This window comes from Gasterosteus aculeatus, chromosome 16, assembly GCF_964276395.1.
Source record: "Gasterosteus aculeatus chromosome 16, fGasAcu3.hap1.1, whole genome shotgun sequence".
Classification (NCBI taxonomy): Eukaryota; Metazoa; Chordata; class Actinopteri; order Perciformes; family Gasterosteidae; genus Gasterosteus; species Gasterosteus aculeatus.
The window spans coordinates 2,469,848-2,486,558 of NC_135704.1; the positions used below are offsets into that span (position 1 = coordinate 2,469,848).

The window sequence follows — 16,711 nt, forward strand, 5'->3', positions numbered from 1 at the left end:
TTGGCCCTGATCATTAATTACAATTTCCAACGGTTTGATACACAAGCACATACCACAACGCCTGGTCCTCTCGGGCCTTTCTGTCCCTGTGGGGAAAGAAATAGTTGTGTTATAACAGCAGTTTTGTAATTTACTGCTAAGAGTGTAACAATAAGACATTGTGGAGTGTAAACTATGAGTTCTAAGTCTTTTATTTTGTACCTTTATCTGACAGTTTGGAGACAGACAGGAAATGTGGGTGGACATTTAGGGGCTGGGGCTGGTTTTGTCCAAAACATTACCTCAACGTCTATTCCTACATACTTTCACCCGCTGTGTTTAGGGAATCCGACTTTCACTCAGCTACGTAGTTACGATGCGACGGGAGGCGCATGTTAGTGATGTCAGTCTGCAGCGGCAAATTTTAGGACCTTCTTAGAGGAAGGTCCAGTCGTTCCTATGCTAAAGGAGCTAAATAAAGAAGCATTGAAGCTCGTTTTCCTTAACATTTAGAGAATTCAAACAGCTCTTATCATACCGGCCACTTACTGTACTTCCGGGTCATTTCACTTAGTTTGGAACCTTCCTAAGCAAAAAGGACTATTTGGCATTTGAAGCCATGCTGTATGCACCCTTACCCTAGCCATCAGGCCACCCATCTGTTGTCAATTTGAGTGATGAGAATCAATGAAAAAACTCAAACAGAAGTCTACAATATGGTATATTTTCTTCTGGAACTATAAATATTCTGCAATGAGTGCATGTCATCAACATTTTTTTATGTTGCTTACATATGGCCCAGGGTATCCAAAATCTCCCTTTGGTCCCGGTGTGCCAATATTCCCAGAGATACCCTGGAAAGAAAACAGAGAAACATTCACTTTTAAAGCTATCCAACAGTCAATAGTCAAGGCAAGGCAAGCCTACCCTATATATAGTTAGAAAATAGTTATGATTTCCAAGACTGCATACTATCAATCTAAATCAAAACCTTGCAAAACAGAATTCTACTGTATCACAACAAACATATGTGTCCATTGAGGCTTAGTGAGAGTTTCCATACAGTCACATTTTGATGATACTCATAAAATGATACTCATTTTGGTTAAATCTAAAGAGGGTCTGAAGACGTACCCCCTGTCCAGGATTCCCTTTGCGTCCAGGTCCTCCCATCGTGCCGGGTACACCAGCTGGAGCCTGAGATGATGGAAGGACAGAGAATGATGATGTTCTATAATGTAAGGCCTCTGATGAAATGTAACTTTCCTTCTCATTACCTTTGGTCCTGGGAACCCTGGGAAGCCTGCATCACCCTGAAGAGAAAAAAAAACATACATACTATTATAATACATGCCGAACATACAGTATTATTTTTTCATTATTATCTAACTGCATTTATCTTGAGACAGGTTATAGTGGTGCAGTGAGAAAATTGCCTCTTTACATGGCCGTAGCCATGGCATTTACTTATTCATCAAGACAGCAAGGATCTATAAATGTGTATGGGACAGGACTTTGGATGTCTTAAACGAAAATTGTAATTGGACTAACAGCTATAGAACGCCATCTAATTCTTCTTTTTATTGCTGTTTGTTATTTAAAATTCAACCTGAGCATCATCATACTTGGTCCAAAGCCGAGCCAGAATCATCTCCCAACAGGAATATCTTGTACTCATCACGAACAAGTATATTAATGCCCCACACCAATTGAGACATCTTAGCTACAATCTCCACTCCAACTCCAACAAGTTAGAAAATATGTCAAATTAGTCCAGATAACATGGACACACACTTTTTTCATCGCTAGCCCAGAAAAACCTTGCCGAAGCCAGAGTAAAATAACCACCAAGCATCCAATCATATGAATCATACATTCTCCTTACCTTTGAAATTATGAATTTGATCAATTAAATGGGGGTGACAACCAAAAACAGTGGTTGAAACGTGTGAATCAGCCAACCAGAGCCTGACATTTCTCTGCGTGTTGTGTTATATTGAATTATTTCTTCACCGGTAACATATAAACTGATTTTTACACATCAGAACACTCAGGAGTTTCCTATCCTGACTGAAAAGTAATTGTCCAGATAAACAAAGTAGTTCCACAGTTATTACACTTTTATCATGGGTAGGCCATTTTCGGAGCAGAAGCCAAAAACAGGCCAGCGGTTTATTCAAAAGGGTGATATTTCAATACATTCTCACACATAGATACGTGCCGCTAAATTAAAATTCAAGGAAACTTAAATAAAACGAAACATATATATTCTCATTAGAGTGCACGCTACACAATTCACTTGCCTTTCTTCCTTTAGGCCCTTGAACGCCAAACCCATCTCTCCCATCTTCACCCTAGAAAGCGCACAAGGACAAAAACAGTTTTTAACCATTTAATATTGTGATACATTCAAGACGGTTTATTGTACTTGAAAAGTAGATGGGGTTTCATTCTTACCGACTCTCCGCGGGGACCAAGCGGCCCTATAACACCCTTCGGTCCTGGATCTCCTGGTTCACCCTGCAAAGGACAACAGATAACGGGATGCAGACAGAGATTGGTTGAGATAAATAATATGTCATGTCTTCAAAATAAATGACATATTCAATCAAGTAGCTATCCTTTTTTTGCATTCGAACCAAAGCCAATTTGATGTTTTCTTATCATCATGTTTTTTGCTCAAATAGACTACACGTGTGTCCAGTATTGTGAGAGACATAAGTCTGTGAATGACAGGTATTTTACTAAGTAACATAAGCCACACCAGATAAATCTTCAACTCAAACCTTGCGACCAAGAGCTCCTCTTCTACCCCTATCTCCAGCGGGACCTGGATCCCCTCCAGGACCCTAAGAAACAAAATATGAGGATATTAGAAGACACTCCTTTTATAAAAATAGAGCACTTTGCACATGATGCTCAGTCAGTTCAGCCGGTGTGCCATTGCAAGTTATTGCTTGTTTGTGAAATTTGATTTTGTTATATCTGCTCCGTGTGCGCTATATACATAAAACTGATGTGAGTTGTAAATGTGAGCCATAAAAATGTATGACTTTAGCTAAATATTCCCTTTAATAAAATGAACTTAAAAGGTTCCTACTCTGGGTCCAGCGTTTCCATCTTCTCCTCTGGGTCCCGGTGCACCGTTTGGTCCTGGAGGACCCTTAAAAGAGACAAACCAAACATTGATGACCCACCAGTTCATTGCATATCAGAGCTGGAATTTTTCAAACTTTATTTGAATATTTATACTTTTTTCTTTTCAAAAAATAAACACTTTGAAATATACAATATATATCAGTTACGGTCCAGTCAAAAGTCATTTAAATATACCAGTCAGAGTCCAGTAAAACAATTAGTTGTATCACTGATACTGCCAAGAAACATCCACTTTAAAACATGATTTGGCAAGTGAATTTGACAATTAAATAATTTTTCAATTGCTGTGAAAGAACGAGAAACTTACTCTTGATCCTCCTATACCAGGTTCTCCTTGAACGCCATCATCACCTGCTTTTCCGGGAATACCCTTAAATGACACACACGCAAGCAGTCAAATGTTACTGCCATTACAAGAGTTTCTGAATGAGTATTAACCAATGTATGGTTTCACCAAAAAGGGACTTACAGCCTGCCCATGTGAGCCTCTTCTTCCTTTAGCTCCCTAATGAAGTGGGAGCAGAAATCACGATTAATAAAAAACAGTGGCAAGTCTGTATGTAGCAAGGATAATGAAGACGTGGCAATCTCGTTTACTGGTCTGCCGAGTTCACCGGGGCCCCCCTTCTGTCCATCCTGACCAGGCCTTCCCTGTCATTTCAGAACAGATATCCCAAATGAAACAAACACACGCAAACGCAACCAAAATGTTGAAAATGCATTGGATACAACGTGTGAAGGGGGACATTACCGCTAGTCCAGCATCACCAGCGTCTCCTTTAGGTCCGGTGCTGTTGTTATTTTTTCCGCCTACACCCTATTAGACAGATATACATTTTTCAATTGTAGATTCAAACACTCTAAAAAACTGCACTGTGTGCATGCAAATCCAGTTACAAGCAATCAAGATATCAATGTACATAATAATTCCTCAATAATTGTTAGTTTGTGTTTTTGTAATTTACAATATATATTTTTTGATTGATTTGGACATGGAAATGGAAATAGCAGTAAATCCAGTTTCCATAATACTTACAGGGTCTCCTCTGAATCCCACTTCTCCTCTGTCTCCTACTTGTCCTTTTGTGCCTTTGGGACCCTAAAATCAAAAAATATGCACAGTAAGCATTTATCATTTCTAACGATTTGAGATTGAAAGAAAAATGGGTAGGAAGAAATGCAAAGCTAAATTTTTATCCTATCACTCACTCTCCTGCCAGCGTTTCCTCGGTCTCCTGGGGGTCCGGCCACTCCACCTTTGCCCTGAAATCATCCAGCAAATACCAATTAAATCCCACATGAATAATCCAGTTTATATTCATGCGTCTGAGACGGCTAAGGACAAAAAGCAGGCGTGTATTAATCTCTATGATTTAATATATTTTAATGAAATGGACTCGATGACTACATCTAATAGAACACAGACTTACTTCTTCTCCATTGATGCCATCAAGTCCAATTTCTCCAAAGTCACCCTGCAATACAGTGGACGTCACTTAATCAGTAGACTTTTTTCATTTATTGGCAAATTGAGACTATGAAAAATGTAAGAAAAATACTCACCTTTTCTCCTGAGTAACCGCGAGAACCCTGAAGAAAACAATATAAATAGTGTCACACCACAATCAAATAAATGAAAAATGATAATAATTACAGTTTAAAGTAACAGTTAATAGCAAAGCCTTTACCTTGACACCTCTTTGTCCAGGACATCCCTGGAAACCCTGAGTTCCATTAACCCCAGGAGGACCTCTCTCTCCCTGTCATTACAGGACAATGAAAAACACAATCAATACTATGACAAAATAAAAGAGGGATGCAATATGAAAGAACACAAAGACAAGTTCTAACTGTACATCTTGATTTTAAAAATATGGTTAAACTGAAATCAGGGATCAAGACGGTTTACAGTCACAAGATATCTCAAAGAAACATTTTCATGCTACTATTCTACGACATTGGTTTGAAAGACATTCAAACGTACAGGTCCACCCTCATCTCCAGGATGTCCTTGGCTTCCTGGTGATCCCGGATCCCCCTAAAAGACCAAAAACATTGAAGAATTAGCATCGGACAAACCATTTTCTGGTAAAATTAAAGGAAAGATCACTTTTTAACATTGAATACCTTAGTCCCTGAGTCTCCACCTGCTCCTCTGTTTCCTCTGGTGCCACTGCATTTGCATGGCACATTACAGCACTCCCTCTCTGCAATATGATCCTACGCACCAAAATAAAAACAAATACTGAGTGATTCAAGGGGACAAAAGGCTCATGAAATTCTTACGTCTAACTGATTAATACTCACCAGTTCTTCAGTTAGCTCATCGTCCAAGTCCAGGATGTTGAGTCGTAAAGGCCTGGTGTACCTGAATCCACGACCAAATTCCAGCAGCAAAGCTTCCTCAAATTTGGGAACTCGCTCAAGGCCGACCAGGATGAAACTGCTCACTCCTGTTTTGCAGGGATTCAGGAAAATAAAATGCTTCTTACAATGATACTGCTATAATTTAACAGAGGTTTAAGGATAGTTGATGAAGGGCTGTCTATACTATATCATCTTTTTACCTGACAAACGAAGCTCCTCAACTTGCTTTTTCAATTCATCAAATGGGGCATCAATACCATCAGTAAGATGAATAACAACCTTTAGGAAAAGAACACGTTACAGTTTCAGTTTTTTGTTTGATCCTATACTAAGTATGTATCTGACACTTAAAAAGTATATCAACATATTTTTCATGATGAAAATGATCCAAATACTGCAGTTTCTGATTCAATTTTGCAATGTTGTTTGGGCTTGAGACATTTCTAGTTGTAAGGATTTCAGTAACCAACCTTGACAATGCCAGCCTCTCTGGTTTTGAAGCTATTTGTGTAAGCTGAGATGGTCTTGCCATTGAGGACAAAGGGGCCACGATTCCGTAGGGCTTTGAATGCCTCAAAGAGCTCACCAACCCTGTCTGTGAAGTCCAGCTGGACCGGCTCAGAAGCCGAGTCTAAGGCCAGCATGCCAATTTGCACAGAGGGAATCTGCCCAGATGAGCAACTGATAGCTGCCGATTGGGAAATCCTATTCAGAATGGCGTCAACCTTCATCTGGAGGTTGGTCTGAGCATTGAAGATGTTCTGGGCAGAAACATCAAAGCCCACCAACACCTCTATGCTGCAGGCTGTAAGACAAGTATAGAGTTTCTTTTGTTTAGAACCACAGAAAATATCTGGGAACTGAAATGTTTAATGACAAGTTGCAAATGATATGTGTCCATTAAGTCCATTAGCAAGTAAATAACAAAACCATGTCCCTTACTTTTAGAGGTTTCCTCTCCACCATGACACAGACTGCCTTTCACTTCATCGTCCAAAGTCTCCAGAATTTGCTCATTAAGCTCTGACAGTTCCTGAAAGGTCCTTGCTCTAGCCACAGTGGAAGCCTCACTCGCTAAGTTTTCTAATTCATTCTCAATGTCGCCTACTCCTACAGCAAAGATTCTCACACCTTTCTGCTTTAGACCCAGGGCGGCTGTTTTACCATCATCAGCTGAGCGACCTCCAGTGACTACCATTAGGATTTGAGGAGTGCCCTCATCCATTCTGCTGCCTTTTCCTTTGGTAAAGTGAACATTTTGAGCGTGGCGTATGGCTGCACCAGTATTTATTCTACGTCCACCTTTATATTGTGCTCGGCCAATTGCACTTAAAATGTCCTCCCGGTTCTGGTATGTGTTGAGATAGAAGACGTCAGTAACATCTGTGGCATAATGTGCCAGACCGATCCGCAGGTCGTCTCTCTCGTTGAAGAACAGATCAATTAGGTTGGTAATAAACAACATAACTTCATTGAAGTTGTTCTTGCCTAAGTTAATGGAGCCATCTACCAAAAACACTATATCAGCTTTTTTTTGTGGAGGTGGGTCAGGTCCTAGGAGAGAGAATATAAGATATTGATGAGGACAAGAGGAATAAGGCTGAAAACAAAAGAATACCTTGAGAAAAATATGTTCATTATATTATATTACACAAACCTCTTGGTGGTTCCTCAGTAATGGTCCCAATCAACCTGTCAATAAGCACCTCACGGATTGCTTGCAGGCCACTGAAGTCAGGAACCTTGAGGACATCAGCTGAGGTTGTGGCTATTTGGGTTAGCTGCTTTGTGTCGGCATTAGCAGCCCCAACACCAATGCAGTTGACACGAGCTCCTTTAAGCAGAGGTCCGTAGATGGAAACATCTTGAGGAGAACGTCCACCTGTGAGTACCACAAGATGCTGGGAGGCCTCTGGACGAACCCCTGAAGCAGGTTTTAACTCATTCCGTTGAACATAGGTAATGGCATCAGCCAGATCTGAAGACCGGCCACCCATCTGACGAAGTCTTTTAATAGCGGAGACAACAGCTGGCTTGTTGTTGTGAGAGTTGAGTGAGAACTCTGTTTTGACTTGGTCTGCGTACTGGACAACCCCTACGCGCACTTGATCAGGCTGCACGTCGAGTTGTTGGACAATGTTAAGGATGAAGTCACGAATATGGGCTAAGCCCCCAACACCCGTGTTGTCTGAGCCATCAATAAGGAAAATAATGTCCTTTCTCCCAAGATTTGGTACATCTGCAAAATGAGCAAAAAAAAGCAGTATTGTTTGTATTAGAAAAGACATTATACGTAAATAACTAAAATAACATAACTCATTGTTCAAAGTCGATGTTGTTTAGTTGAGTAATTTTACAAGTCAAGTATTTCTTACCAAAGACGTCTGGAGGAACATAAGGGTCAGTGGTGGATATTGTTTTGACTGAATCAATTAGCTGCGACTCCACTCTTGACAGCTGCCGGAAACTGTCAACTGTATATACCAGTTCAGGCTTCAGTGAAATCAGTCTCAATTCATCAGGGTCTGCATTTCTTGAACCAATGGCAAGAGGTGCAACCTGGTTTCTCTTAAGTTGTTCAGCTGAAGCGGACACATCATCTGTCGACTTTCCACCTGTAACTAGAATGAGGAACTGGGGCACACCATCCTCAATGCGGCTTCCTGCTGACCTCTGGTAGATATTTCTATAGACCCACTCAAGAGCGGCACCTGTGTTTAGACGTTCCCCGCCTTTGCTTTGAAGTTTTGTCACAGCCTGGCGTACCTCGTCTTTGGTGGAGAATTCATTGAGAAGAAATTCAAGCTTCGGTACATCACTGTACTGAACCACTGAAATTCTGACCTTATCCAATCCTACATCCAGCTTCCCCACAACTCTTGTTATCATTTCACGGATGGAAGGGAACTCATTACGCACAGTTGTGGTGCCATCTATCAGAAATACAACATCCCTCTTTTCTCCTCCAGTGGGTGTTGTGATCACTGTTCAAAAAGAATGCAAGAACAACAACAAGGTATAATTAATATATTTAGAGTTCACAGAGTTCTATTATAGATAGAGGATAAGCAAAGTAAGAGGGTCAGGGTGTGCAAGAATGTATTTAGGCTGAAAATCCTAATTTTAACGATTTAAGTGATTACCTTCAGTTGTTGGGAATACTGGACGCATCCTGGTGATATCCGCATCTGACAGCTCGGTGAGGGTGGTGATTAAGTTTTCTTTTACTGTGTAAAGGCCAGGAAGGTCATCGATAGCAAAAGCAAAGTTAGGCACGTATGACACGGTCTGAAGTTCTGTAGGATTGACATCCCTGGTCCCGATGCTGAAAGGAAGAACTCTGGATTGTTTGAGGGAAGACGCCGCACTACGGATGTCATCTGTTGAGGACCCGCTGGAGATGACAATTACGAACTGAGGTACACCCTCTGCCTTCCTGCTACCACGTGTTGCTGTCAGAACATCCTGCTTGACAAACTGCAAGGCCTGACCCAGATTACGCTGTCGTCCCCCTCGCTGGTTGATTCCCCTGACAGCTTGCAAAACACTTTCTTTAGTTTTATGTGCATTCAGAAACATGTCAGCTTGAGCAGAGTCACCATACTGGACGACACCAATCCGGATCTTATTCTCGCCCACATTGAGACTCTCTACAACCCTGCGGATAAACTCCCGAATGATAGGAAATTCCATTCCAACGCCATCAGATCCATCAACAAGAAAAACGACATCCTTCTGGGGGCCCTGCATCTCCACTGAAAGACAGAAAAGGTTAGATTATTGTAACCTAATTGGGAAATTATCAAAATATGGAAATTATATAAAATGACAGAAATTACAGAATCAAAGAAAGGATAGAGCCATGTTTGATTGTCTATTAAAAGGATTGTTGGACTCTTTCTTCAATTGATAATATGGTGAACGGTTTAGCCCAGGGTCCCCTAACTTTTTTCACCTCACAGACCGTTTTCATGTTAGACAATATTTCGTGGACCGGTGTAGAAGGTGTGGTGGATAAACACGATGCTCTTTGTCCGCTAGAGGGCTAAGCGCAGCGAGTATAAGGTGAAAAACGTCTAGGAAATATGTCTAGGGGAACGAGCGCATGTAATTAGGGGAAAATCCAGTAAATTTTCAAAATGAAACATTTTTCAAAATTTTAGAAAAAAAAGTCAAATGACAAAAAAAATATCTTTCTGTGGTGCGGCCCGGTACTAAATGGCCCATGGAACGGTAACCTACTGGTCTAGTACTAGTCTGCAGCCCCTGGTTTAGCCCATACTTCCATAAACCATATGTAGTGTTTCTATATTCAAATTTGTGGTCATCTGTAACAGGTTAAGAAGGCAATTTAAACTAAGACACTGCAGGAAATTACCATAACTATGAGTCCTAGTGAATGTAATGGATGGCTGAAGAAGATCACATCCATAATACATCTCACAACTTTTAATCACTGTATGCTTAAATTATCCACACAGACACAACAATGAATATGAATGAATATGATTAAAGGAAAACTATAAATGAATGAATGAATATGATTAAAGGAAACAATAAATAAATACTATAAAATATCAGCATTCCTTGTTTTAGAGGCAGGCTGAACGAGTACCTTAGAGCTGGGAATCACGTTCAAGTACCATTGTATCCACTCAATAAGAAAAAAACATAATTTCCTTTTAGCGGTCTCTCGACCGAGGATTTGACTAAGGTGTATTTCATTTGTCAAAGGTTTTTTCACAAAATAAATCAAAAGAAAAAAGATGTTTCAAGGTCTGCATAAATATTTCTACTAATGAAGGCAAGACTAAAAGAAAATAATGATTCTCATAAGTCTCATTAGTACACTTCAATACAGTTAACAATGCGTCAAGATATTAGTGAGGGATCTGGACTTTTGTCCCATATGTGTTCAAATAGAACTGGACAGTTGGCTCTCTGCTGTACTGAACCACTGCGACACGGTCTTTGCTATCATCAACACTGAGTCTCTCTACTACTTTTTGGACAAAGTCTTGCATGGCTCGGAAGCCAGTTCTAGTACCATCCAGCAAGAACACAACATCTCTTCCCGTTGGCTTTGCCACCACTGGGAAACATAGAGTCAAAGACATGTTTTGGTTCATGCGTGAAACACTCATAGTCCAAAAGTCAGATGATGAAAGTCAGTGCAAAGGTTTCAACATGTTTCTATTATTTCAAGCTCTACCGTCTTGCCAAAGTGGCGTTGGCTGATGTGACCGAAAGGAAACACACTTTTATACAGTTTAAGTAAATGCTACCATAATCTTGAAATGTCAATTGAGTTACTCTCTTACCAGTTACTGTTGGTGTCATGGGTGTGGCCCTCACAAGCACTGTGCTCATTAGAGAGGAAATCTGTTCTTGGACACTGGGGAGTTCAGTGAATTCCGACACAGATAGAGTGTAATTTGGGTCATGTGATACCCTCCGCAGCTCCCCACTGTCAGAGTTCCTCGTTCCAATGCCAATGACAATGATGCCCTGCTGTTTCAGAACAGAGGCTGGAGTATCTACATTGTCAAAAGACCTTCCACCATTTAGTAGAATCAAAATCTGCGGAACACCTTGCAGGCGCCTACTCCCGGCGGGGTTTGTAAAGACGTTGTCGCTGACGTATTGAAGGGCAGCCCCGGTGTTGAGAGGCCTGCCTCCTTTGTGCTTCAGCCCTCTTACCGAATCCAAAATATCTTCTTTTGTGGTGTATGTATTCAAATAGAATTGGACCTCTACATCTCTGCTGTATTGGACTACAGAGACACGGTCTTTTCTTTCGCCCACATTTAGTTTTTCAACCACTTTCTCAACAAAATCACGCACAGCGGGGAAACCATTCCTTGTGCTGTCAGAGCCATCCAGAAGGAAAACAATATCCCTTTGGGTAATGTGAGCTAAGAAAAGACAGGAAGACAAAAAATGAAATAACATTGCAAAAGGTACACCTTTGTTCGAATCCTAAATTGCTGAGCTATTTCTTTGCAAAGGACAAGGCCTGCGTTCTCAAACTTTTCACAGTAGGGAAGTACACGGAAGCCTCTTTTAATAAATAGGTATTGAGCTAAAAAGGTACTTCACTGGATTCATATCCCACACGGTAGGTGGAGCTACTCAAGAACCCTTTGAGGACACCAAGAGGCAGTGCTTGTTTACGTACCAACTTCAGTTGGGGATTCAGGTTTGACGTCAATAACCAAAACCTCCAGAGAGGACTGAAGTTGCTCTTGGATGAGTTGAAGGTCGGTGAAATCAGACACAGAGACAGCAGAATTGTCATCGTGGGATATCTTCTGCAGTTCTCTGCTATCAGATCCCCTGGTTCCAATTGCAAAGGTCATGACACCCAACTGTTTAAGAGCAGAAGCTGCCGCATCAACACTGTCAGAAGACCGTCCACCACTTAGCAGTATCAGGACCTGTGGAGCTCCTTCCAGGCGCCTGCTTCCGGCAGAGGCTGTGAAAACATTGTCCCTCAAGTACTGGAGAGCTGCTCCAGTGTTGAGGGGTCTTCCGCCTTTGTGCCTCAAACCTTTGACAACGTCAAGGATCTGGACTTTTGTCCCATACGTGTTCAAATAGAACTGGACAGTTGGCTCTCTGCTGTACTGAACCACTGCGACACGGTCTTTTCTATCATCAACACTGAGTCTCTCTACTACTTTTTGGACAAAGTCTTGCATGGCTCGGAATCCAGTTCTAGTACCGTCAGATCCATCCAGCAAGAACACAACATCTCTTCCCGTTGGCTTTGCCACCACTGGGAAAAATAGAGTCAAAGACATGTTTTGGTTCATGCGTGAAACACTCATAGTCCAAAAGTCAGATGATGAAAGTCAGTGCAAAGGTTTCAACATGTTTCTATTATTTCAAGCTCTACCGTCTTGCCAAAGTGGCGTTGGCTGATGTGACCGAAAGGAAACACACTTTTATACAGTTTAAGTAAATGCTACCATAATCTTGAAATGTCAATTGAGTTACTCTCTTACCAGTTACTGTTGGTGTCATGGGTGTGGCCCTGACAAGCACTGTGCTCATTAGAGAGGAAATCTGTTCTTGAACACTGGGGAGTTCAGTGAATTCCGACACAGATAGAGTGTAATTTGGGTCATGTGATACCCTCCGCAGCTCCCCACTGTCAGAGTTCCTCGTTCCAATGCCAATGACAATGATGCCCTGCTGTTTCAGAACAGAGGCTGGAGTATCTACATTGTCAAAAGACCTTCCACCATTTAGTAGAATCAAAATCTGCGGAACACCTTGCAGGCGCCTACTCCCGGCGGGGTTTGTAAAGACGTTGTCGCTGACGTATTGAAGGGCAGCCCCGGTGTTGAGAGGCCTGCCTCCTTTGTGCTTCAGCCCTCTTACCGAATCCAAAATATCTTCTTTTGTGGTGTATGTATTCAAATAGAATTGGACCTCTACATCTCTGCTGTATTGGACTACAGAGACACGGTCTTTTCTTTCGCCCACATTTAGTTTTTCTACCATTTTTTCAACAAAATCACGCACAGCGGGGAAGCCATTCCTTGTGCTGTCAGAGCCATCCAGAAGGAAAACAATATCCCTTTGGGTAGTGTGAGCTAAGAAAAGACAGGAAGACAAAAAATGAAATAACATTGCAAAAGGTACACCTTTGTTCGAATCCTAAATTGCTGAGCTATTTCTTTGCAAAGGACAAGGCCTGCGTTCTCAAACTTTTCACAGTAGGGAAGTACACGGAAGCCTCTTTTAACAAATAGGTATTGAGCTAAAAAGGTACTTCACTGGATTCATATCCCACACGGTAGGTGGAGCTACTCAAGAACCCTTTGAGGACACCAAGAGGCAGTGCTTGTTTACGTACCAACTTCAGTTGGGGATTCAGGTTTGACGTCAGTAACCAAAACCTCCAGAGAGGACTGAAGTTGCTCTTGGATGAGTTGAAGGTCGGTGAAATCAGACACAGAGACAGCAGAATTGTCATCGTGGGATATCTTCTGCAGTTCTCTGCTATCAGATCCCCTGGTTCCAATTGCAAAGGTCATGACACCCAACTGTTTAAGAGCAGAAGCTGCCGCATCAACACTGTCAGAAGACCGTCCACCACTTAGCAGTATCAGGACCTGTGGAGCTCCTTCCAGGCGCCTGCTTCCGGCAGAGGCTGTGAAAACATTGTCCCTCAAGTACTGGAGAGCTGCTCCAGTGTTGAGGGGTCTTCCGCCTTTGTGCCTCAAACCTTTGACAACGTCAAGGATCTGGACTTTTGTCCCATACGTGTTCAAATAGAACTGGACAGTTGGCTCTCTGCTGTACTGAACCACTGCGACACGGTCTTTTCTATCATCAACACTGAGTTTCTCTACTACTTTTTGGACAAAGTCTTGCATGGCTCGGAATCCAGTTCTAGTACCGTCAGATCCATCCAGCAAGAACACAACATCTCTTCCCGTTGGCTTTGCCACCACTGGGAAACATAGAGTCAAAGACATGTTTTGGTTCATGCGTGAAACACTCATAGTCCAAAAGTCAGATGATGAAAGTCAGTGCAAAGGTTTCAACATGTTTCTATTATTTCAAGCTCTACCGTCTTGCCAAAGTGGCGTTGGCTGATGTGACCGAAAGGAAACACACTTTTATACAGTTTAAGTAAATGCTACCATAATCTTTAAATGTCAATTTAGTTACTCTCTTACCAGTTACTGTTGGGGTCATGGGTGTGGCCCTGACAAGCACTGTGCTCATTAGAGAGGAAATCTGTTCTTGGACACTGGGGAGTTCAGTGAATTCCGACACAGATAGAGTGTAATTTGGGTCATGTGATACCCTCCGCAGCTCCCCACTGTCAGAGTTCCTCGTTCCAATGCCAATGACAAGGATGCCCTGCTGTTTCAGAACAGAGGCTGGAGTATCTACATTGTCAAAAGACCTTCCACCATTTAGTAGAATCAAAATCTGCGGAACACCTTGCAGGCGCCTACTCCCGGCGGGGTTTGTAAAGACGTTGTCGCTGACGTATTGAAGGGCAGCCCCGGTGTTGAGAGGCCTGCCTCCTTTGTGCTTCAGCCCTCTTACCGAATCCAAAATATCTTCTTTTGTGGTGTATGTATTCAAATAGAATTGGACCTCTACATCTCTGCTGTATTGGACTACAGAGACACGGTCTTTTCTTTCGCCCACATTTAGTTTTTCAACCACTTTCTCAACAAAATCACGCACAGCGGGGAAGCCATTCCTTGTGCTGTCAGAGCCATCCAGAAGGAAAACAATATCCCTTTGGGTAGTGTGAGCTAAGAAAAGACAGGAAGACAAAAAATGAAATAACATTGCAAAAGGTACACCTTTGTTCGAATCCTAAATTGCTGAGCTATTTCTTTGCAAAGGACAAGGCCTGCGTTCTCAAACTTTTCACAGTAGGGAAGTACACAAAAAGCCTCTTTTAACAAATAGTTATTGAGCAAAACAGGTACTTCACTGGATTCATATCCCACACGGTAGGTGGAGCTACTCAAGAACCCTTTGAGGACACCAAGAGGCAGTGCTTGTTTACGTACCAAGTTCAGTTGGGGATTCAGGTTTGACGTCAGTAACCAAAACCTCCAGAGAGGACTGAAGTTGCTCTTGGATGAGTTGAAGGTCGGTGAAATCAGACACGGAGACAGCAGAATTGTCATCGTGGGATATCTTCTGCAGTTCTCTGCTATCAGACCCCCTGGTTCCAATTGCAAAGGTCATGACACCCAACTGTTTAAGAGCAGAGGCTGCCGCATCAACACTGTCAGAAGACCGTCCACCACTTAGCAGTATCAGGACCTGTGGAGCTCCTTCCAGGCGCCTGCTTCCGGCAGAGGCTGTGAAAACATTGTCCCTCAAGTACTGGAGAGCTGCTCCAGTGTTGAGGGGTCTTCCGCCTTTGTGCCTCAAACCTTTGACAACGTCAAGGATCTGGACTTTTGTCCCATATGTGTTCAAATAGAACTGGACAGTTGGCTCTCTGCTGTACTGAACCACTGCGACACGGTCTTTGCTATCATCAACACTAAGTCTCTCTACTACTCTTTGGACAAAGTCTTGCATGGCTCGGAATCCAGTTCTAGTACCATCAGATCCATCCAGCAAGAACACAACATCTCTTCCCGTTGGCTTTGCCACCACTGGGAAACATAGAGTCAAAGACATGTTTTGGTTCATGCGTGAAACACTCATAGTCCAAAAGTCAGATGATGAAAGTCAGTGCAAAGGTTTCAACATGTTTCTATTATTTCAAGCTCTACCGTCTTGCCAAAGTGGCGTTGGCTGATGTGACCGAAAGGAAACACACTTTTATACAGTTTAAGTAAATGCTACCATAATCTTGAAATGTCAATTTAGTTACTCTCTTACCAGTTACTGTTGGGGTCATGGGTGTGGCCCTGACAAGCACTGTGCTCATTAGAGAGGAAATCTGTTCTTGGACACTGGGGAGTTCAGTGAATTCCGACACAGATAGAGTGTTATTTGGGTCATGTGATACCCTCCGCAGCTCCCCACTGTCAGAGTTCCTCGTTCCAATGCCAATGACAAGGATGCCCTGCTGTTTCAGAACAGAGGCTGGAGTATCTACATTGTCAAAAGACCTTCCACCATTTAGTAGAATCAAAATCTGCGGAACACCTTGCAGGCGCCTACTCCCGGCGGGGTTTGTAAAGACGTTGTCGCTGACGTATTGAAGGGCAGCCCCGGTGTTGAGAGGCCTGCCTCCTTTGTGCTTCAGCCCTCTTACCGAATCCAAAATATCTTCTTTTGTGGTGTATGTATTCAAATAGAATTGGACCTCTACATCTCTGCTGTATTGGACTACAGAGACACGGTCTTTTCTTTCGCCCACATTTAGTTTTTCAACCACTTTCTCAACAAAATCACGCACAGCGGGGAAGCCATTCCTTGTGCTGTCAGAGCCATCCAGAAGGAAAACAATATCCCTTTGGGTAGTGTGAGCTAAGAAAAGACAGGAAGACAAAAAATGAAATAACATTGCAAAAGGTACACCTTTGTTCGAATCCTAAATTGCTGAGCTATTTCTTTGCAAAGGACAAGGCCTGCGTTCTCAAACCTTTCACAGTAGGGAAGTACACGGAAGCCTCTTTTAACAAATAGTTATTGAGCAAAACAGGTACTTCACGGGATTCATATCCCACACGGTAGGTGGAGCTACTCAAGAACCCTTTGA

The 16,711-nt window shown here is 42.3% G+C and overlaps 1 protein-coding gene across 5 annotated transcripts in view; it reads right to left on the minus strand.

Annotated features, from left to right (window-relative positions):
• The window catches only part of col6a3 (collagen, type VI, alpha 3), a 55,968-nt gene that overhangs the window by 6,498 nt on the left and 32,759 nt on the right, over positions 1 to 16,711 (minus strand). For 3 of the 5 annotated variants that reach the window (XM_078090670.1, XM_078090668.1, XM_078090669.1), the window contains 33 exons: positions 15,886 to 16,479; positions 15,057 to 15,656; positions 14,199 to 14,792; positions 13,370 to 13,969; positions 12,513 to 13,106; positions 11,684 to 12,283; positions 10,827 to 11,420; positions 8,649 to 9,260; positions 7,881 to 8,489; positions 7,163 to 7,744; positions 6,448 to 7,059; positions 5,976 to 6,310; positions 5,706 to 5,784; positions 5,446 to 5,591; positions 5,266 to 5,358; positions 5,123 to 5,176; positions 4,827 to 4,898; positions 4,702 to 4,728; positions 4,569 to 4,613; positions 4,348 to 4,401; positions 4,175 to 4,237; positions 3,890 to 3,955; positions 3,736 to 3,789; positions 3,608 to 3,643; positions 3,446 to 3,508; positions 3,080 to 3,142; positions 2,766 to 2,828; positions 2,437 to 2,499; positions 2,283 to 2,333; positions 1,257 to 1,292; positions 1,114 to 1,176; positions 771 to 833; positions 54 to 86 (listed from right to left, as the gene is read on the minus strand). In XM_078090670.1, the coding sequence (XP_077946796.1) occupies positions 54 to 86; positions 771 to 833; positions 1,114 to 1,176; positions 1,257 to 1,292; positions 2,283 to 2,333; positions 2,437 to 2,499; positions 2,766 to 2,828; positions 3,080 to 3,142; positions 3,446 to 3,508; positions 3,608 to 3,643; positions 3,736 to 3,789; positions 3,890 to 3,955; positions 4,175 to 4,237; positions 4,348 to 4,401; positions 4,569 to 4,613; positions 4,702 to 4,728; positions 4,827 to 4,898; positions 5,123 to 5,176; positions 5,266 to 5,358; positions 5,446 to 5,591; positions 5,706 to 5,784; positions 5,976 to 6,310; positions 6,448 to 7,059; positions 7,163 to 7,744; positions 7,881 to 8,489; positions 8,649 to 9,260; positions 10,827 to 11,420; positions 11,684 to 12,283; positions 12,513 to 13,106; positions 13,370 to 13,969; positions 14,199 to 14,792; positions 15,057 to 15,656; positions 15,886 to 16,479 (8,213 nt within the window). The remainder of the gene's footprint in view (positions 1 to 53; positions 87 to 770; positions 834 to 1,113; positions 1,177 to 1,256; positions 1,293 to 2,282; positions 2,334 to 2,436; positions 2,500 to 2,765; positions 2,829 to 3,079; positions 3,143 to 3,445; positions 3,509 to 3,607; positions 3,644 to 3,735; positions 3,790 to 3,889; positions 3,956 to 4,174; positions 4,238 to 4,347; positions 4,402 to 4,568; positions 4,614 to 4,701; positions 4,729 to 4,826; positions 4,899 to 5,122; positions 5,177 to 5,265; positions 5,359 to 5,445; positions 5,592 to 5,705; positions 5,785 to 5,975; positions 6,311 to 6,447; positions 7,060 to 7,162; positions 7,745 to 7,880; positions 8,490 to 8,648; positions 9,261 to 10,826; positions 11,421 to 11,683; positions 12,284 to 12,512; positions 13,107 to 13,369; positions 13,970 to 14,198; positions 14,793 to 15,056; positions 15,657 to 15,885; positions 16,480 to 16,711) is intronic. The other 2 variants (XM_078090673.1, XM_078090671.1) reach the window with 2 other exon arrangements.